Source organism: Teleopsis dalmanni, chromosome 2 (assembly GCF_002237135.1).
Source record: "Teleopsis dalmanni isolate 2A chromosome 2, ASM223713v2, whole genome shotgun sequence".
Classification (NCBI taxonomy): domain Eukaryota; kingdom Metazoa; phylum Arthropoda; class Insecta; order Diptera; family Diopsidae; genus Teleopsis; species Teleopsis dalmanni.
The window spans coordinates 52,580,814-52,595,549 of NC_051847.1; the positions used below are offsets into that span (position 1 = coordinate 52,580,814).

General features: G+C 25.9%; 1 protein-coding gene across 1 annotated transcript; it reads right to left on the minus strand.

Moving 5' to 3' along the window:
- Positions 1-1,563: 1,563 nt before the first annotated feature.
- LOC119685104 (calmodulin) lies at positions 1,564-13,677 on the minus strand (the record flags this gene model as incomplete). The annotated part of the gene is given in 3 exon segments (XM_038099310.1): positions 1,564-1,822; positions 8,035-8,277; positions 13,502-13,677. Coding segments are annotated over 3 exon segments (448 nt in total), but the record flags the coding sequence as incomplete, so codon positions are not given.
- Positions 13,678-14,736: the final 1,059 nt, after the last annotated feature.

Below are 14,736 nucleotides of genomic sequence, written 5' to 3' on the forward strand. Positions count from 1 at the left end.
ATATAATATAATATAATATAATATAATATATAATATAATAATTATATACTTAATGTACACTTGACCCTTAAAGCTGAGTCTACAGCTGCAATCTCAGAAGCGAAAAAAGGTGAAGACAGCAGTTAATGACCACTCCTCATCAACTCACTTAACTCAAAGCTTCGATGAGAAGAACCTGAAGAGTTGCGGTACAGTTTCAACACAAATAAGAAATACTTATATCGATGATTAAATATTAATGGAAATTTATTCTTAAAAACTATTTTAACGTAGCCTATTTTGGCGGAGCCACATAAAGCAGAGCTTCTTCAGATAGTTTTCTTTTAAGCACACATTGACGTTTTAGTTTTGTTTCTAATTTAAAAGACAATTAGCATACACATATTTTTTGTTTTTTTTTTTTTGGTTTGTTTTGTTTAGTATGTCCATGACAAAAGCAAAGTTAAATGTGTGTTCGTGAGTATGTGTGTGTGTACGTGTATGATTTTAATTGTGTGTTCTGAAAATAATTCATTTACTTATAACATTAATATAATTTATGTTTTTTCTGCTTTTACAATTTTTACTTTTTAAGATATTTTTAAACAATTTGTGTATTTCATCCGCTTTCACATTAAAAATTTCGTTTTTCGTTTTTTTTTTCTTGAATTGTAATTTTTAATTATAAACTATTTTGTTATCTTAAATGTTAATTGTTAAAAATGTTTGCCGCCATTTTGCTTTAATTATATTAACTATCATTTTACAAAACTTGTAGTTGAGACTGCTTTCCTCAAGTAAATCCTTTTCAGGTTTGCTGTTTCCTCTCTCTCTCTCTCTCTCTCTCACAAGCTCGCTCCCTCTCTTTCTTTCTTAGGTTTTTGGAATAGCTTTCTTTGAACAATTTTACACTTCCTCCTCTCTTCGCACTTAAAAATTGGTGGTAACAACTTTGCCGAAATGTTTTCATTTCTCCACTTTAAATTGTGGCATTTAATTTTATATCGAAATATTTTTAAATACATATATATATATATGGTTTTTTTTTAAATTTTTAATTTATATTTTTGTTTCAATTTTTATTTTTTATAATTTTAATATAATAATGTAAGAAGAATTTGTTGTTGTTATGCTTGCTTCAAAATTTCTATTACATCAAATTCAATATTACTAAATATACATGCATATATATATATATATATATATATATATATACTTGTTGTGAAAGAAAATTTGCATTTGATGTAGTGTTGTTGTATTAGCCATTATCTTTGTTTTTTGTTTCTATTAATTTTATCAACATTATTTTCTTTTTTTGTTGTTTTTTTTGGTATTACAGAAAACATAGAAATCATTTCTATGTTTTTGGATTTCTTTCAAAATATTTAAATGGAAAATGGAGTTGTAGTTCCTTCATCAATCACAACGTGCCAAGTGAAGAAGACAGAGGGGCAACGTTTTTATTTTTTTATATTGTTGTAGTAAGAAGTTTGATTACTTATTTTATTTTTATATATTTATTTTTATTTATTCATTTCTCATTGAAATCTTATATTAATTAATATTAAAGTAGTGTGTGTATGTGTGTTGAATGTGTTTTTATTTTATTTCATTTTCATTTTAAATTGTATTCATTAATAATAACGTAATTTGGGTTTTAAATGTTTTAAGTTGAAATTGTTTTTTGTTGTTTGCTTAAGATTTTAATGGTTTCCATAGCAAGAACGACGTCGCATGGTGTTATTGCGCACAGCTACAGTCTTCGTCAACATCTTAAAAACATAGAAAGGCTTAAAAAGAGGTAAATTAGCTGCTCACTTCGATGTCATCATAGTCACGAACTCTGCAAAAAAAAATAGAAATGTTTTTATTACTGACAATTCTTCATTAAAAAAAATATATATATAAATATTTTATATATTTGTATATAATATGAGTAAACTTAAAACTATTAAAATGTTTTAATAACTGAACAGAATATTAAATAATTATTGCTTTCTTGACTAGACTCCTTGAAAAAATGAGGCTATTATTATATTCATAGAATTTGACACCTACAGATTCTGCAATATGTAGAATTTGACACCGTCATTACTGAACCGATTGAGCTGTGAAATTTTGAATCAAAGGATAACTTTAATCAATGTCGTTGTTTTTGTAGCCCGATGGAAGCTATTTGTTAGTTCCGGGAGGTGTTGAACGACAAGTGTAGGTGTAGGTGTAGATCAATAGTCTTATAATTTGTTTTGGTTAGGTTCGTAAGCCTTCCCATATATCTTATAGGTCACACATTGTACTATAATCCCACCTAGTAATAATATAATGATAGAATAATAATGGTAGATTGCTCTCCAACAATATACAATGTATATTTCAGAAAAAAAAATTAATAAATAAATAAAATTACGTAATTTGAAAAACAAATTAATAAATTGTGAAGAAGAAAAAAAAACATTCAGAAGAAGTTCAAACAAATATTGTGCGCTATTTTTGATACGAAGTTGATGTGCGATAAAAGTTTGTTGCTATTTGCTTGATTAATGCTAATTAAAATCAACACTACTAACATTTTGATGAGTACGTGCCTAATCACAAGGTGTGTGTGCTTTAATTTTAGCCATAAAAGTATAAATAAGCATTGAAATAAAGTTGGATTTACTGACGCTGGCATGACAAGGGCGCTGATCTTTGGGGGTTGAGTTTGTAAATCTATCACAGAATTACGTATATGAACTGCACTCAAGTATAAATTAGGGAATTTGTTTAACTTTTGTTTTTTACTTAAAATATTACTTTGGCTTGCTGCCAGTTATTATAGAAATAAAATTCAAGGAATATATAAATATACTTATATAAAGACATATTTATCAGTAAACGGGTGACTTAACAGATATTTTGTGAAATCGTATTTTGTATGTACAAAATTTAATTTTTCTTTAAAGAAAGTATTAATGTTAATTAATATTAATATTAATTCAAGGAATATATAAATATATTTATATAAAGATATATTTGTGAGTAAAATGGTCACAACCATCTTTTTTTTAAGAAAGAATTAATGTGAAAAGTTTATTCTTAAATATTTAAGAAATTTAAAGAAAAATTTAAGAAAAAAATATATATATATTAATAATAAATGTATAGCAGCAAAAACTATAATTGTAATTAAAATGAACACAGACTATATTCGTATTTGAGTGCAAATATTGAGGAAGTGCACTCCTCATTTTCAAGGTGTGTTTGCTATTGGCAAATTTGGAAAACAATTTTTAGATATTTTATTTTTTTCAGAAAGAAAAAAAAAACATTAAAACAAAAGGTGCGGTAGGCTACTATTATACAATGAAATTCTTGTTTTTACCTCAAACAAATGTCAAGGATACCACTAACGCATAGATAAACGAACAAATTTGCATATCTGTAGGCTCTTTACTGTTTACTTTAACAACCAACAGTAATAAGAACGAGAATATCAAATAAACTTAAATAAAAAATAATAATAAAAATGTATTACAAAAATAAACTTAATCTATTCACATAAAAATGATTAACAATATTTTTATATCGATTGATTGATTATGATTGATATCATCATCATTCGTTGTGAAAAAATTTTTTAAATGTTACAGAAAAATACAACCTTCTGTTTTCTATTACATCCTTCACATAACATAATTGGATTATATTGTAGTCCATTTTATTTCTTGCACACGTGGAAAATTTCACGCATTTTCGGAAAAAGGGGTAAAAATATAATATATTCCTCTCATAATCTACTATTTACTTTTAATATCAGCATGTAAAGATAGTTCATTTGAAATAATATTGTTTGCGTAGACGCATTTATCGCTATTAAAATCTATCACACGCTGTTATTCAACATTGTAAGGCTATTTTAATTTTTTACCATTATAAATTATAATAAATATTTGTTCTATTGTAACAAAGAAAAAAAAAAGGTTTCTCCTTCTCTAGTAATTATTAATTATTCATTACATACTTTATACGTGAAAATAAAATTTATACTTCAATTCTATTTTAATTGCATACTTTTAGGTAAGAAGAAAAACAAAAAACTAATATCTCACGTGCCAAATTTTTCTCTCTATAGATGGGTGACAAATAACTACCACACGTATATTTTTTGTAATATTAGATAAGTAAAATCAATAGGAAACTATTGATTCCACTACGAATCTATAATTTTGTATCCATAAGCAATGTTTAACATTTTTACACAACATTATAGAAGTTGAATAAGAACGCCTCGTTCGTTAATATAGAACATAACTTTTATATTATGCAAATCAACAATTTAAGAATTTACCAACTGAATAAATACCAGAAAAACAACAAAATTATGTTTATTTTATCAAAATTAATTAAATAAATATTTATAAATACAGAAAAAATCACGTGAGTCTTATTTATATTGTTTGTTTCGTATATATTCTATAATACCAAACATGAAAATTATATTTGAAAATGTATCACATGACTTTTAGTGATGAAATAATAGTACTAAGCAATGTTTACAATTGATGAAGAGAGCCCACAAAGAGCTAATGCATAGCTATCCCTTTATTAACTAGGCTTTAGGATGTACTTGAAAAAATCACATGGGTTTTAACTTTACCAATAAGCGTTATTGCTAAAAAGTAACGTACCCGGTATTCGACCTAGTGTGATTCAATACTAAAGAGATTTAATCAGCTATTCGTTTAAGTAGAAACCTAAATCAGATAATAAATTTACTAAGATATATAAATACATCAATTTATTAAAAATACCTATAAAGAGCAGAAATATAAATGAATTACAAGACTGCATGTATGCGATAAGGTAAGATAAACGGTAATAAAATATCTGAGAGATATGAAACGGAAATACAATAGAAATCAAGCTGGCTCAAAGCCCAGTAAACTTATAACCACGGTTTTGTGAAGGCACAATCGGGATGTGTGAATTTTTACCTGTGAGTTTAACGAATAGGACCGTTAAAAGTAGTACCGCTGCAATTGCAGCTCAGATTAGAAAAAACAGTTTATTTATGTTATAGAAAGAACATAATATGGTTATTACATGGTTATATAGTAAACAATATAGGACTACTACAGTTCTTGCTGCTTTATTTCCGTGAAAATATCGGGTGGATATCACGTAAAAGATACTGCCTTCATTCGTTAAATTATTCAAATACCACATGTGAATTAAGGTAAAGTTAACTTTAATATATATATTTATACAAAATGTATTTTGTAAAGTGAATATATTAAATTAATTCTGTGATATGATAACAATACATGTGAAGCTGGCAAAATTTATTTGATTAGATCAAAAATACCGGTTTGCACTGGAACAGATAGAAAGATGACCATATACCGCAAAATTACTTTTACTCATGTAGCAGATAACAATTACAATAATTTATTTGTGCTCAAACAATACACTCCTTTCCTTTTTTTCTTATTTTTTTAATGGAGGGGTAGTGGGTGGTGGATTTTATAATACAATTTTGTTTATTAATTTTGGGATATAGACGTTGCATTACAGAAATTCTGGAAAACAGAATTATGAATAGTACAATAATGCTGTTAAATGAACATTAAATTATAAATGTGGAATAATATTTTGAGAAACAGCTGTTTAAGCTATGCTTTTCGATTTATTATAATAAATTAAGCACACACTTTGTTTCTATTGTTTTTAACTTTCTTGTCTAACAGACCAGTAAGGTCTGTTGAATTGTTTCATTGTATATAAGCTGTTTGTGAAGCATAATGAAGATATAATGGCAGAGAACGATATCAAATGAAAAACTCTGGAACCAAATTGGCCAAACATCTATAAATATTGAAATCCGAAAGCGAAAAAATACGTGTGGATACGACATACACTGTGTAAGCAGTATGATGATATACCTCATGCAGCGCTAAGGTGGAATCCCCAGAGAACCCGGCGTAGAGGCAGGCCCACTCAACATCGCGAAGGACAATAAACACTTAAAATGGCAAATCGTTTAACAAACTCATACAATTGTCATAGAATAGAGATATATAGAAATCATTTATTGTACCCTTAAAGCTCCTAATGGAGTATGAATTAAGTAATAATATGTTTAAAAGGAAATCTAAATATAATTTGGCATTTTAATTGAAATAAATCGTAATTTAATTGCGTTTATCACAATTCACATCATTAATACTAAGTCTGGAATGTACCATAATATTATGTTAAAGACTTTATAATCTTTATATAAAAATTATATAATTATTATTTATTATTATAAAATATACTTTAAATACCATACGGTATAATATTTTAAAGCTTTATAATATTAATTACATTATAATCTATTAACTATTAATTATTCTCTTCTTCTATTAAGTTTTATCTATTAATTTTCATGTCATCCTAGATTTAATAAGTTTTATTGAAATCTAATTTCTATTAAGATGATAGATAGCATAAAGATTTCTGTCAACAGTTATGAATATTTAAAAAATGTGAAAATTATTAATCTTCATATAAAATTAGTTGGATTTAATGCAAATATAACACATTTTTCTTATTTTTACAAAAAAAAAAACACAAGAAAAAATAGGAATCTATAAATTTATTCAGATAATAAATTTGCCGCACACTTCTATAGATTACTAAATTAACTAAATATTTCGTAGAAAAATACACTTTTAAATACGTATATCTCACATTTTTTGTTATAAAGCATTTAAAAGTAAATATTTAAAAATTTGATAAGTAAAATGCTCTAATTGTATTAAAAATAATTTCTGACACAATTTGCTAAAAACGCTACTTAAATGAACGATTCAATGTATTTTTTTTATTTTTTTTTTTTTTTATACAAAATTTATCACATTTTCTCTTATAGCATGCAGCAAGCAGCGAGTATTGTTGTAAAAATATTCAATGAATCAACAAAAATACTAGATAAAAGTAGATAAATCACCAAAATATTACTAATAGCTTTAAAACTAGTTTCAAATATTTCTTAATGAATAAATAATTTGTTATAAAAGAAAATAACATATTCATAAAATGAATCAATTCTTCTTAGTCATGTTACTGACTTTTACTACTTTTACTAAGAACTCTATGCATATATCAACCATAAGAAGCTGTAATAGCAGAGCTATTGTAAATATCTCTGGCAAAAAATGTGTCTTAGTTCTTCTATACAAATATCTCCTAAAGGCAACTTTACTTGAAATCTGCTAAAAGAACACAGAAACACTCAATAAGTTTCACAAATATTAATTTCAAATTTTTTTTTTTGGTTCCGTTATTGCGAGCTATAAACTCGTTACTAGTTTCTGGATGCTTCCAGTTGAAATGTCTGGAGAAGTTATCATATTAAATAAAACAAAAGATCGAAATTTCTGTATTTTTTGTGCCCAAACCTCCAGTTACCTGCTAATTTGAGCTTTCTCACTGTTTTCTCACCATTTTTGTTGTTATTGACCCCTATCCACGGTGTAGTGCCTACTGGCAATACCTGGGCATGTTAAAGGCTAGTCACCAGAGAAATGCCAAAAATAAAATTGTATATCCCTACAGACTATAATATATCTGATGGCATACTTTACCCTCATTCGCAAACTATATATAGTTAAAAAATAAAAATAAAAATTTTACGATTAAAATTATATAGTATATAATTAAATGTGATAAAATATGAATAATAGTATACTAAGCAATATTTAAATACAACATTGCGTTTTAAGTGAAATAAATCTAGTATTATAATTTGGGATACACGAAGACCTCAGGAACCAGCGCTATATCTATAGATATTAGTTTTTAGTTTCATAAATTAAACTATCATTACTAATAAATAAAAAAGTTATAGTTTGGATACAATGACCGACAATTGCTATTATCACAAATTATATTAATAATTATAAATAAATATCATTTATTTATAATTATTTCAAGCTTAAACAGCTTGAAAATACTTTTACATATTTAAAAGCAAATCAATGTTAAATATTCAAATTTGCTAACACATTTTAAAAAAAGATTTTAGTCGCTTACCTTCGTAATTGACTTGACCATCACCGTCGATGTCAGCCTCGCGGATCATCTCATCGACTTCTTCGTCTGTTAATTTTTCACCCAAATTTGTCATGACGTGACGCAATTCAGCCGCTGAAATGAAGCCATTGCCATCTTTATCAAATACTCTGAATGCCTCTCGGATTTCCTCTTCACTATCGGTATCCTTCATTTTACGGGCCATCATTGTTAGGAATTCAGGAAAATCAATGGTACCATTACCTGTGTTATTAATAGTAATAAAAAAAAAAAAAGAAAATTAATAATTAGATACGTGATTTTTTTTAAATACAAAGAAGACTATTAATTAATGAAAAATGTATATATCATTATTTCGTTTTTAATATTATTCAAAATGAAATCCTTGAAAGGAAAGTTGGAATGGTTTTATTTAAGTGCATATTATTTATTATCTCCACATTTTACTTTATGTGAACCAATCGGCATAACTGAAACTGAAAGTTCTAATACTATACTGTTGAGAATTTAAGAATCTCGTGAACATATGATTATCATTGAAAAATATTTATTTGCAACTATATACATATATAATATTTATATTTGCTTATTTTCAATACAAACGAAATGCAATAGCTACAAAAATTGAAGGCATGACGGAAACATTAAAAATTCATTATTAAAGTGTTGATAGTGGAAAAATTTGGCGAAGCAGATTTACACCGAGTGGCTGGCACCAGCAGGCAGCAGGCAACAGGCAGACCAGTGACCAGACCAGACGAGTGCCGAAAATTGCTGCCAATTGAAAAGATATGGTAATAAGAAACATTGTATGGGTTCGAGACAAGAGATACAATAAAAAATATTAAGTTTTTCTTTGCTATAAATAAGCAAATTACCGTCATCAATGTATTAAATTAGCAATTGCTTCTGGCGTTGTGCAAATTTAAGACAAATAATAATGAAAAGCAATGAACAATTTATTGAAATTCAATAAAATATTTGAAAAAGAAATATATATAAATAACAAAAAAAAAAAAATATTATTTATATTAATAAAATAGAAATAAGAAAAACACTATAAGAACACTGCATGCGCACATATTCAGTCTATCGAGTGTCTAAAAGCGGACAGTTTCGCAAAGGCAGGGCGCTCACAACTATTTACTCGGAAATAAACAGATATAAATATAAATATAAATAAAAAAAGAAAAAAAATAAAGAAATTTAATTAAATTTGTTTTGGGAAATCCTCGCAAATTATGCCAAAAATTCAAATAAATGTATGATGCTTTATTATTTTCACTATGGAAAAAATTGAATATTTATTAAAATTTTCTTCTTCTTTTTTCTTTTTTTTTGACAAGATCTGAAAAATTTTGATGAACAAGTATTAATATTTATGATGTACCAAAATATTGTAAATATTTCATATACTCATATTTATTTATATTTATGTACAACATCAAAATAAATATTTTAATAATTTATTTCTAATTACTTTTTCCTTATCTATAGCTGGAAATACTTATTTTTGAAGAACGTGCAGCTATTTATATGTGAAAAAACTTTGATAAGATTATGATGAACATAATCTTTTTCACCAGTTTCCCAAAGAACAAAGTACTTTTTAAAATCTTTCATTAAATGCAGTCTTTTTTTATAAGCTATATACAGTAGACTCCCGGTTTAACAAACACTATTATAAATAACGAACTATCAAATGCTTGTATATAATAAGTTCCTACAAATATTGCATAATAAAATGCATTTCAAATAAGAAAAGCCCTTGACTTTATATCTTTGATACCGAAACTCTACTGTATTCGATAAAAGTTTTCCAATTTGCTTGTTTACAGGTTGGCTTTTCTAATAAATGCAAAGCAAAATGCAAATACATTTTTAAATTTAATTTTATTCTTTTTTCTTCTGATATACTCATTGTATCTACTGGGTGTGGGTGGTGGAAGCAAGTAGTTCACTTTTAATATAAATATATTAGACGATATAAAAATTACACTAACTCGCACTAGGAAAACAATTTAAATAACATCTCCATAAATTGTGGGTTTAATGCCGTTTCGAATATATTTATTTCTTGAATAATTGATTAATTTCTATTAGGCTAGAAAACTTTTTGTTTAATGTCTAAAAAAATATTAAACAGCACACACAGCATGTTTTTGAATATACCTATATACCATATAAAAATAATTATCAAATGCTAAAATCGTAAAGCCACTTTTATACATAAGAAGACTGTGAGATAAGTCGGTGATAACTACACTTAAATATCAATTTAACACTGAAGTAATATTTGCAGTTTTACCATGTTCACTTAGTAGATTTTTAAATTATATATTAGTTCCTCACACAATCAGCTTGCTTAGGACGATATGTTAATTAAAAAATAGAGATTAAGAGAAATTTCGATGCTTTCTGTGCCTCGTCACCTTGGTCAAAACAGTGTTGCTCAGTAATAAATATCAGAAAATCTACTTATGAAAAGTAAATATGTGTGCATATGCTTAATATTCACATAAAAATAACTATCTTATATTCTTAAGCACCAAAAACTAACTAAAATGGAAGTAAAAGCAGAAAATTAGGAATTTTGATATGACTCTGTAAACGTGTCTTTACCTCAAGATAAAAAAAGCATAAAAATGGTGTCGTATGATGGCATTTTTAAATTTAAAGCTCGATATCTTACTATATGTCTTACTATATTGATATAAAGTGTAGTTGAAAACCTTATTCAGAATAGCTACTTTACTGAAATTCGTTATCATAACGTTGTGCCCGGGATATCTGTGTCCTGTCACAGTACAACTTTCGGCGCGAAAATATGTAGAAGGACTTGAATAATTAAAAACAACACATTTAATAAAAAAAAAATATAAAATAAAAAAATGGAAAAGTTAAGAGATATATATGCATTAATAAAAATATACATAATAAACAGATTGATGATTTGGAACGTTTTTTACAAATAATGAAAATGTTTCTAGTTCAAGAAATGATAAATATTGTATGTGAAGTGGTCTCTTTTCAATATTTACCGAAATATGAGTTGTAGAAAAAAAAATAAATTTCTGAATATCTTAATAGTTTGAAACAAAATAATACTTATTTGTTCCTTTTTTTTTGTTAAAATTTAAAAGTGTACATTTTAGTAATGTGTAACTTGAGAACTACAGTTTATTTAAGGCAATAACTATTAAATTGTCTGTCTTAATCAAATTTAAACTTTATTTCTTTTATCATATTATATAAATATTAATTTATAATATGAAGTTAAAGCAAATTGAAATTAAATTTTGTTTTTAAAAACGCTTCTGTGAATTTAAAAAAAAAAGTGTATGTTGATTTAATTTTATTATAGTAATATTTAGAAACATCACCGATGTTTTGAAGGTTATTTTAGAGCGAAGAATATTCTTAGAAGCCTTTTTAAAAACAGAAATAATAATAAAAAAAATTGAGCTCATAGCTATTCTTATTTAAAATTGAATAAATGTTAATAATTAATTTGAAAATTTGTGTAAAATTTACAAAAAAAAATAAAAATGTTTTGTTTAAGTTAGCAAAAAAAAAAAGAAAAAAAATAAATAAATAAAACCCCACCCATAAACAAATAGGACATTAAAAGTTATTTCTTGATTATATCAAAATTGTTGGCATGGCAGATTAAGACTAGAGACAACTTGCCTCAATAATTTGTTGCCTTTTCCCTCTGCCTGCCGCAATAGCAAGAGCAGCGACGAATACAGCCAAATTAATCCTACGATAACGAAAAAGTAATGAAAGTTACATAGAAACGAAAACGTGAGTCAGATAAATCAACAGGAGTAAATTGCTTACAATTTGAAGTTTTCATATGAAAAACTTTCATTTTTACAGTCCTCGCTATTTCACAACCCGATGTACGTATGACACACGTGCATTAAGCACGAAAAAGCTATAATGAAGCACGCATGTGCTGGATAAGAAAAAAAAAGTGACTTATAAATCCAGGGCAAATAGTTGGCCCTGTGCAGCATCACAGCAGTTTGCAAACTTATTAAAGCCAGCAATTGAGAGAGCTGTACTCTACGAAGGACAGTGGAGAATGTTAACCAAAAACGACGACTGAACAACATACGAGTATAATAATCTCTCCCAAATTGTGTAGGGGAACAGAGCTGAACAGAACAGAAGTTCTGGGTTCAATGGCAAAATTGAAAATTTGGAGCAAACCTTACTCATTTTGTTTATAGGTTGTGCAGCTGAACGAAGAATCACAAAATCAAAGTAAAGTGAAATAAATACAAATAAAAATTTTAATATACAAAAAATAAAAAAAAAATTTTATGGTCTCGTGATTTAAATCAAATATACAACAACCCTTCAAAGAAAAAAAAATTTAATCTGTGTTGAAGCAAGGGTAGAAAGGAACCTTAAAGCAGAAAACTTTATTTATTTATTTTTTTTTTTTGTATCGTACCTGCCTAACATGATTCGAATAATTCTATGGAAGTATGTATACATTTTAACCTATATTTAGCTTTTTTATTACATCAATGCAGAATTTCAATGAAATTAAAACTTCAATCCTTCAAAAGTGTGTTCATTGAGTAATTATGTTGGGACGTTTCGTCCAAGTATCAAATTTAAAAAAAAAAATTTTTTCTCTGAGTATTGGATGAAGGAGAAAAAAATAAATTAGGTCATTATTTTGCAGATTAAAATTCCTGATGAATTTAATTAATTCATTTTATTGAATATAAGTATATTTTTTTCGTGTTACTGCTAACACGATACATTAATATATATATATCTATATATATAACTCTGCCTTAAATTCATATTTTTTATTCAAACAAAATTTTTTTTGTATACTATTTTTAGATTAAATACTCGTACTATTTATTGTATCTCATTTTTTTCGGTTTTATGGCGGCAAACTGAAAAAATTGCTGTTATTGTAAAAGCAAATTTTTACGTTTTTATATGAATTTTATTTTCGTTTCAGTCGTGTACACTTCATGAATTTGTCACCCAAATGAAAAAAATATGAAGACCTGTGAAACAAGCAGCAAAATTCATTCTGCCGTTTTGAGGTTTTTCACCTCTGGCGAAACTTTATTTATGCACTTTTGTTTATATGTGTTAAATGAAATTATTAGGCTAAAATTATAAAAAAAATAAATATTTTTAAACAGCAGCAGTAATATTTGCACTTAAGTATTATAAATGAAATAAAATGAATTATTTTAATTTCATTTCTTTGTTTTCAGAGACTGCTTTTTTTCTTCTTTTTAACATTTAATATATAATATTTAATTTTATTAGTTCTCTTTCTTTATTTATATGAACGATATATTTACGATCTCGAGTAACAAACTTGACAATGCAAAGTACCAGTAACAACAAACTTTTACTCGAGATCGTGTATACACCACAATTGGATACAAATATTTTATATTATATAAGTATTTAATCTTACCATCGGCATCAACTTCATTTATCATGTCCTGCAATTCAGCTTCTGTTGGATTTTGACCCAGTGACCGCATGACTGTACCCAATTCCTTTGTTGTAATGGTACCATCGCCATCCTTATCAAAGAGTGAGAATGCTTCTTTGAACTCGGCAATTTGTTCTTCTGTAAGTTGATCAGCCTAAAAAATACAAAAAAAAAAAAATTATCAATTATTAACAAATTCTAAGTGTTTAATAAAATTATATGAGAACTAATTTCTTATCTAAACAAAACGATAAGCTGGAATTCAAAATATATTGTTTTATCTAAACAAATCAATATCTTCTTGGAATGGAGCAGATATTACAGTGAACCACCTAAGTATAAGATATATTAGTGAACCGTTATTGAGTAAAAGTGCTTCAAAGTCGCTTTTATGGACACATAAGATCATTTATAATATTATCAATGGATATATTCTTATAAAAGAATTTAGTTACAATTATTGCAAGTATTAATTAAATTTTAACTTAGTAACTTTATTTTAAGACAGCCTTTTTATTGCGCAGGTTAGGGAGTTAGTTACTCTGGCAGCTAAGACACACTAGACTGCTGATGCTTCCTCATTGCTTGGTAACTTTTAAGCAGTAAATGTATTGTTCAAAAATTTATTAAAGAAAATAATTTTATAAACAATAATATAATATATTTATATTAACAAAATTATAAACATATTACTTATAATATAATAAATACATATTATAAATTATAAATATATAAATTATATATATAAATATTATATTTTATTTTTATTTTAAATTTAATCTTATTGCCAAATAATTTGTGACATTTTCAATTGTTTTATTAATAAGACTTAATTCATAATAATTTTAATTCATAATAATTTCTCTTGCTTTCAAATTATGATTTTATTATAAACAAATAATGTAATAAATAAATATTTTTATAATTACATAAAAACAAAAATTATTTTTAATAATAAAAAAAAATTTAAAAAAAAAATTAATTAATAAAAATCTATAAAAAATATTTGAACAAAACTTTATAAAAAATATTATTAAGAAATATAAATTAAATTTAAATAAAAATTGTTTTTAAAAAGTTTATTATTAAATGCATTGAGTAAGTAATTATTTTTTCATACGTAATAAGGAAATGAAATTTATTTTATTTCATAAAAAAAAAGTTACTCAACGTATCAACAATACAGTCTTTGTAATTAAAATCTATTAAATATT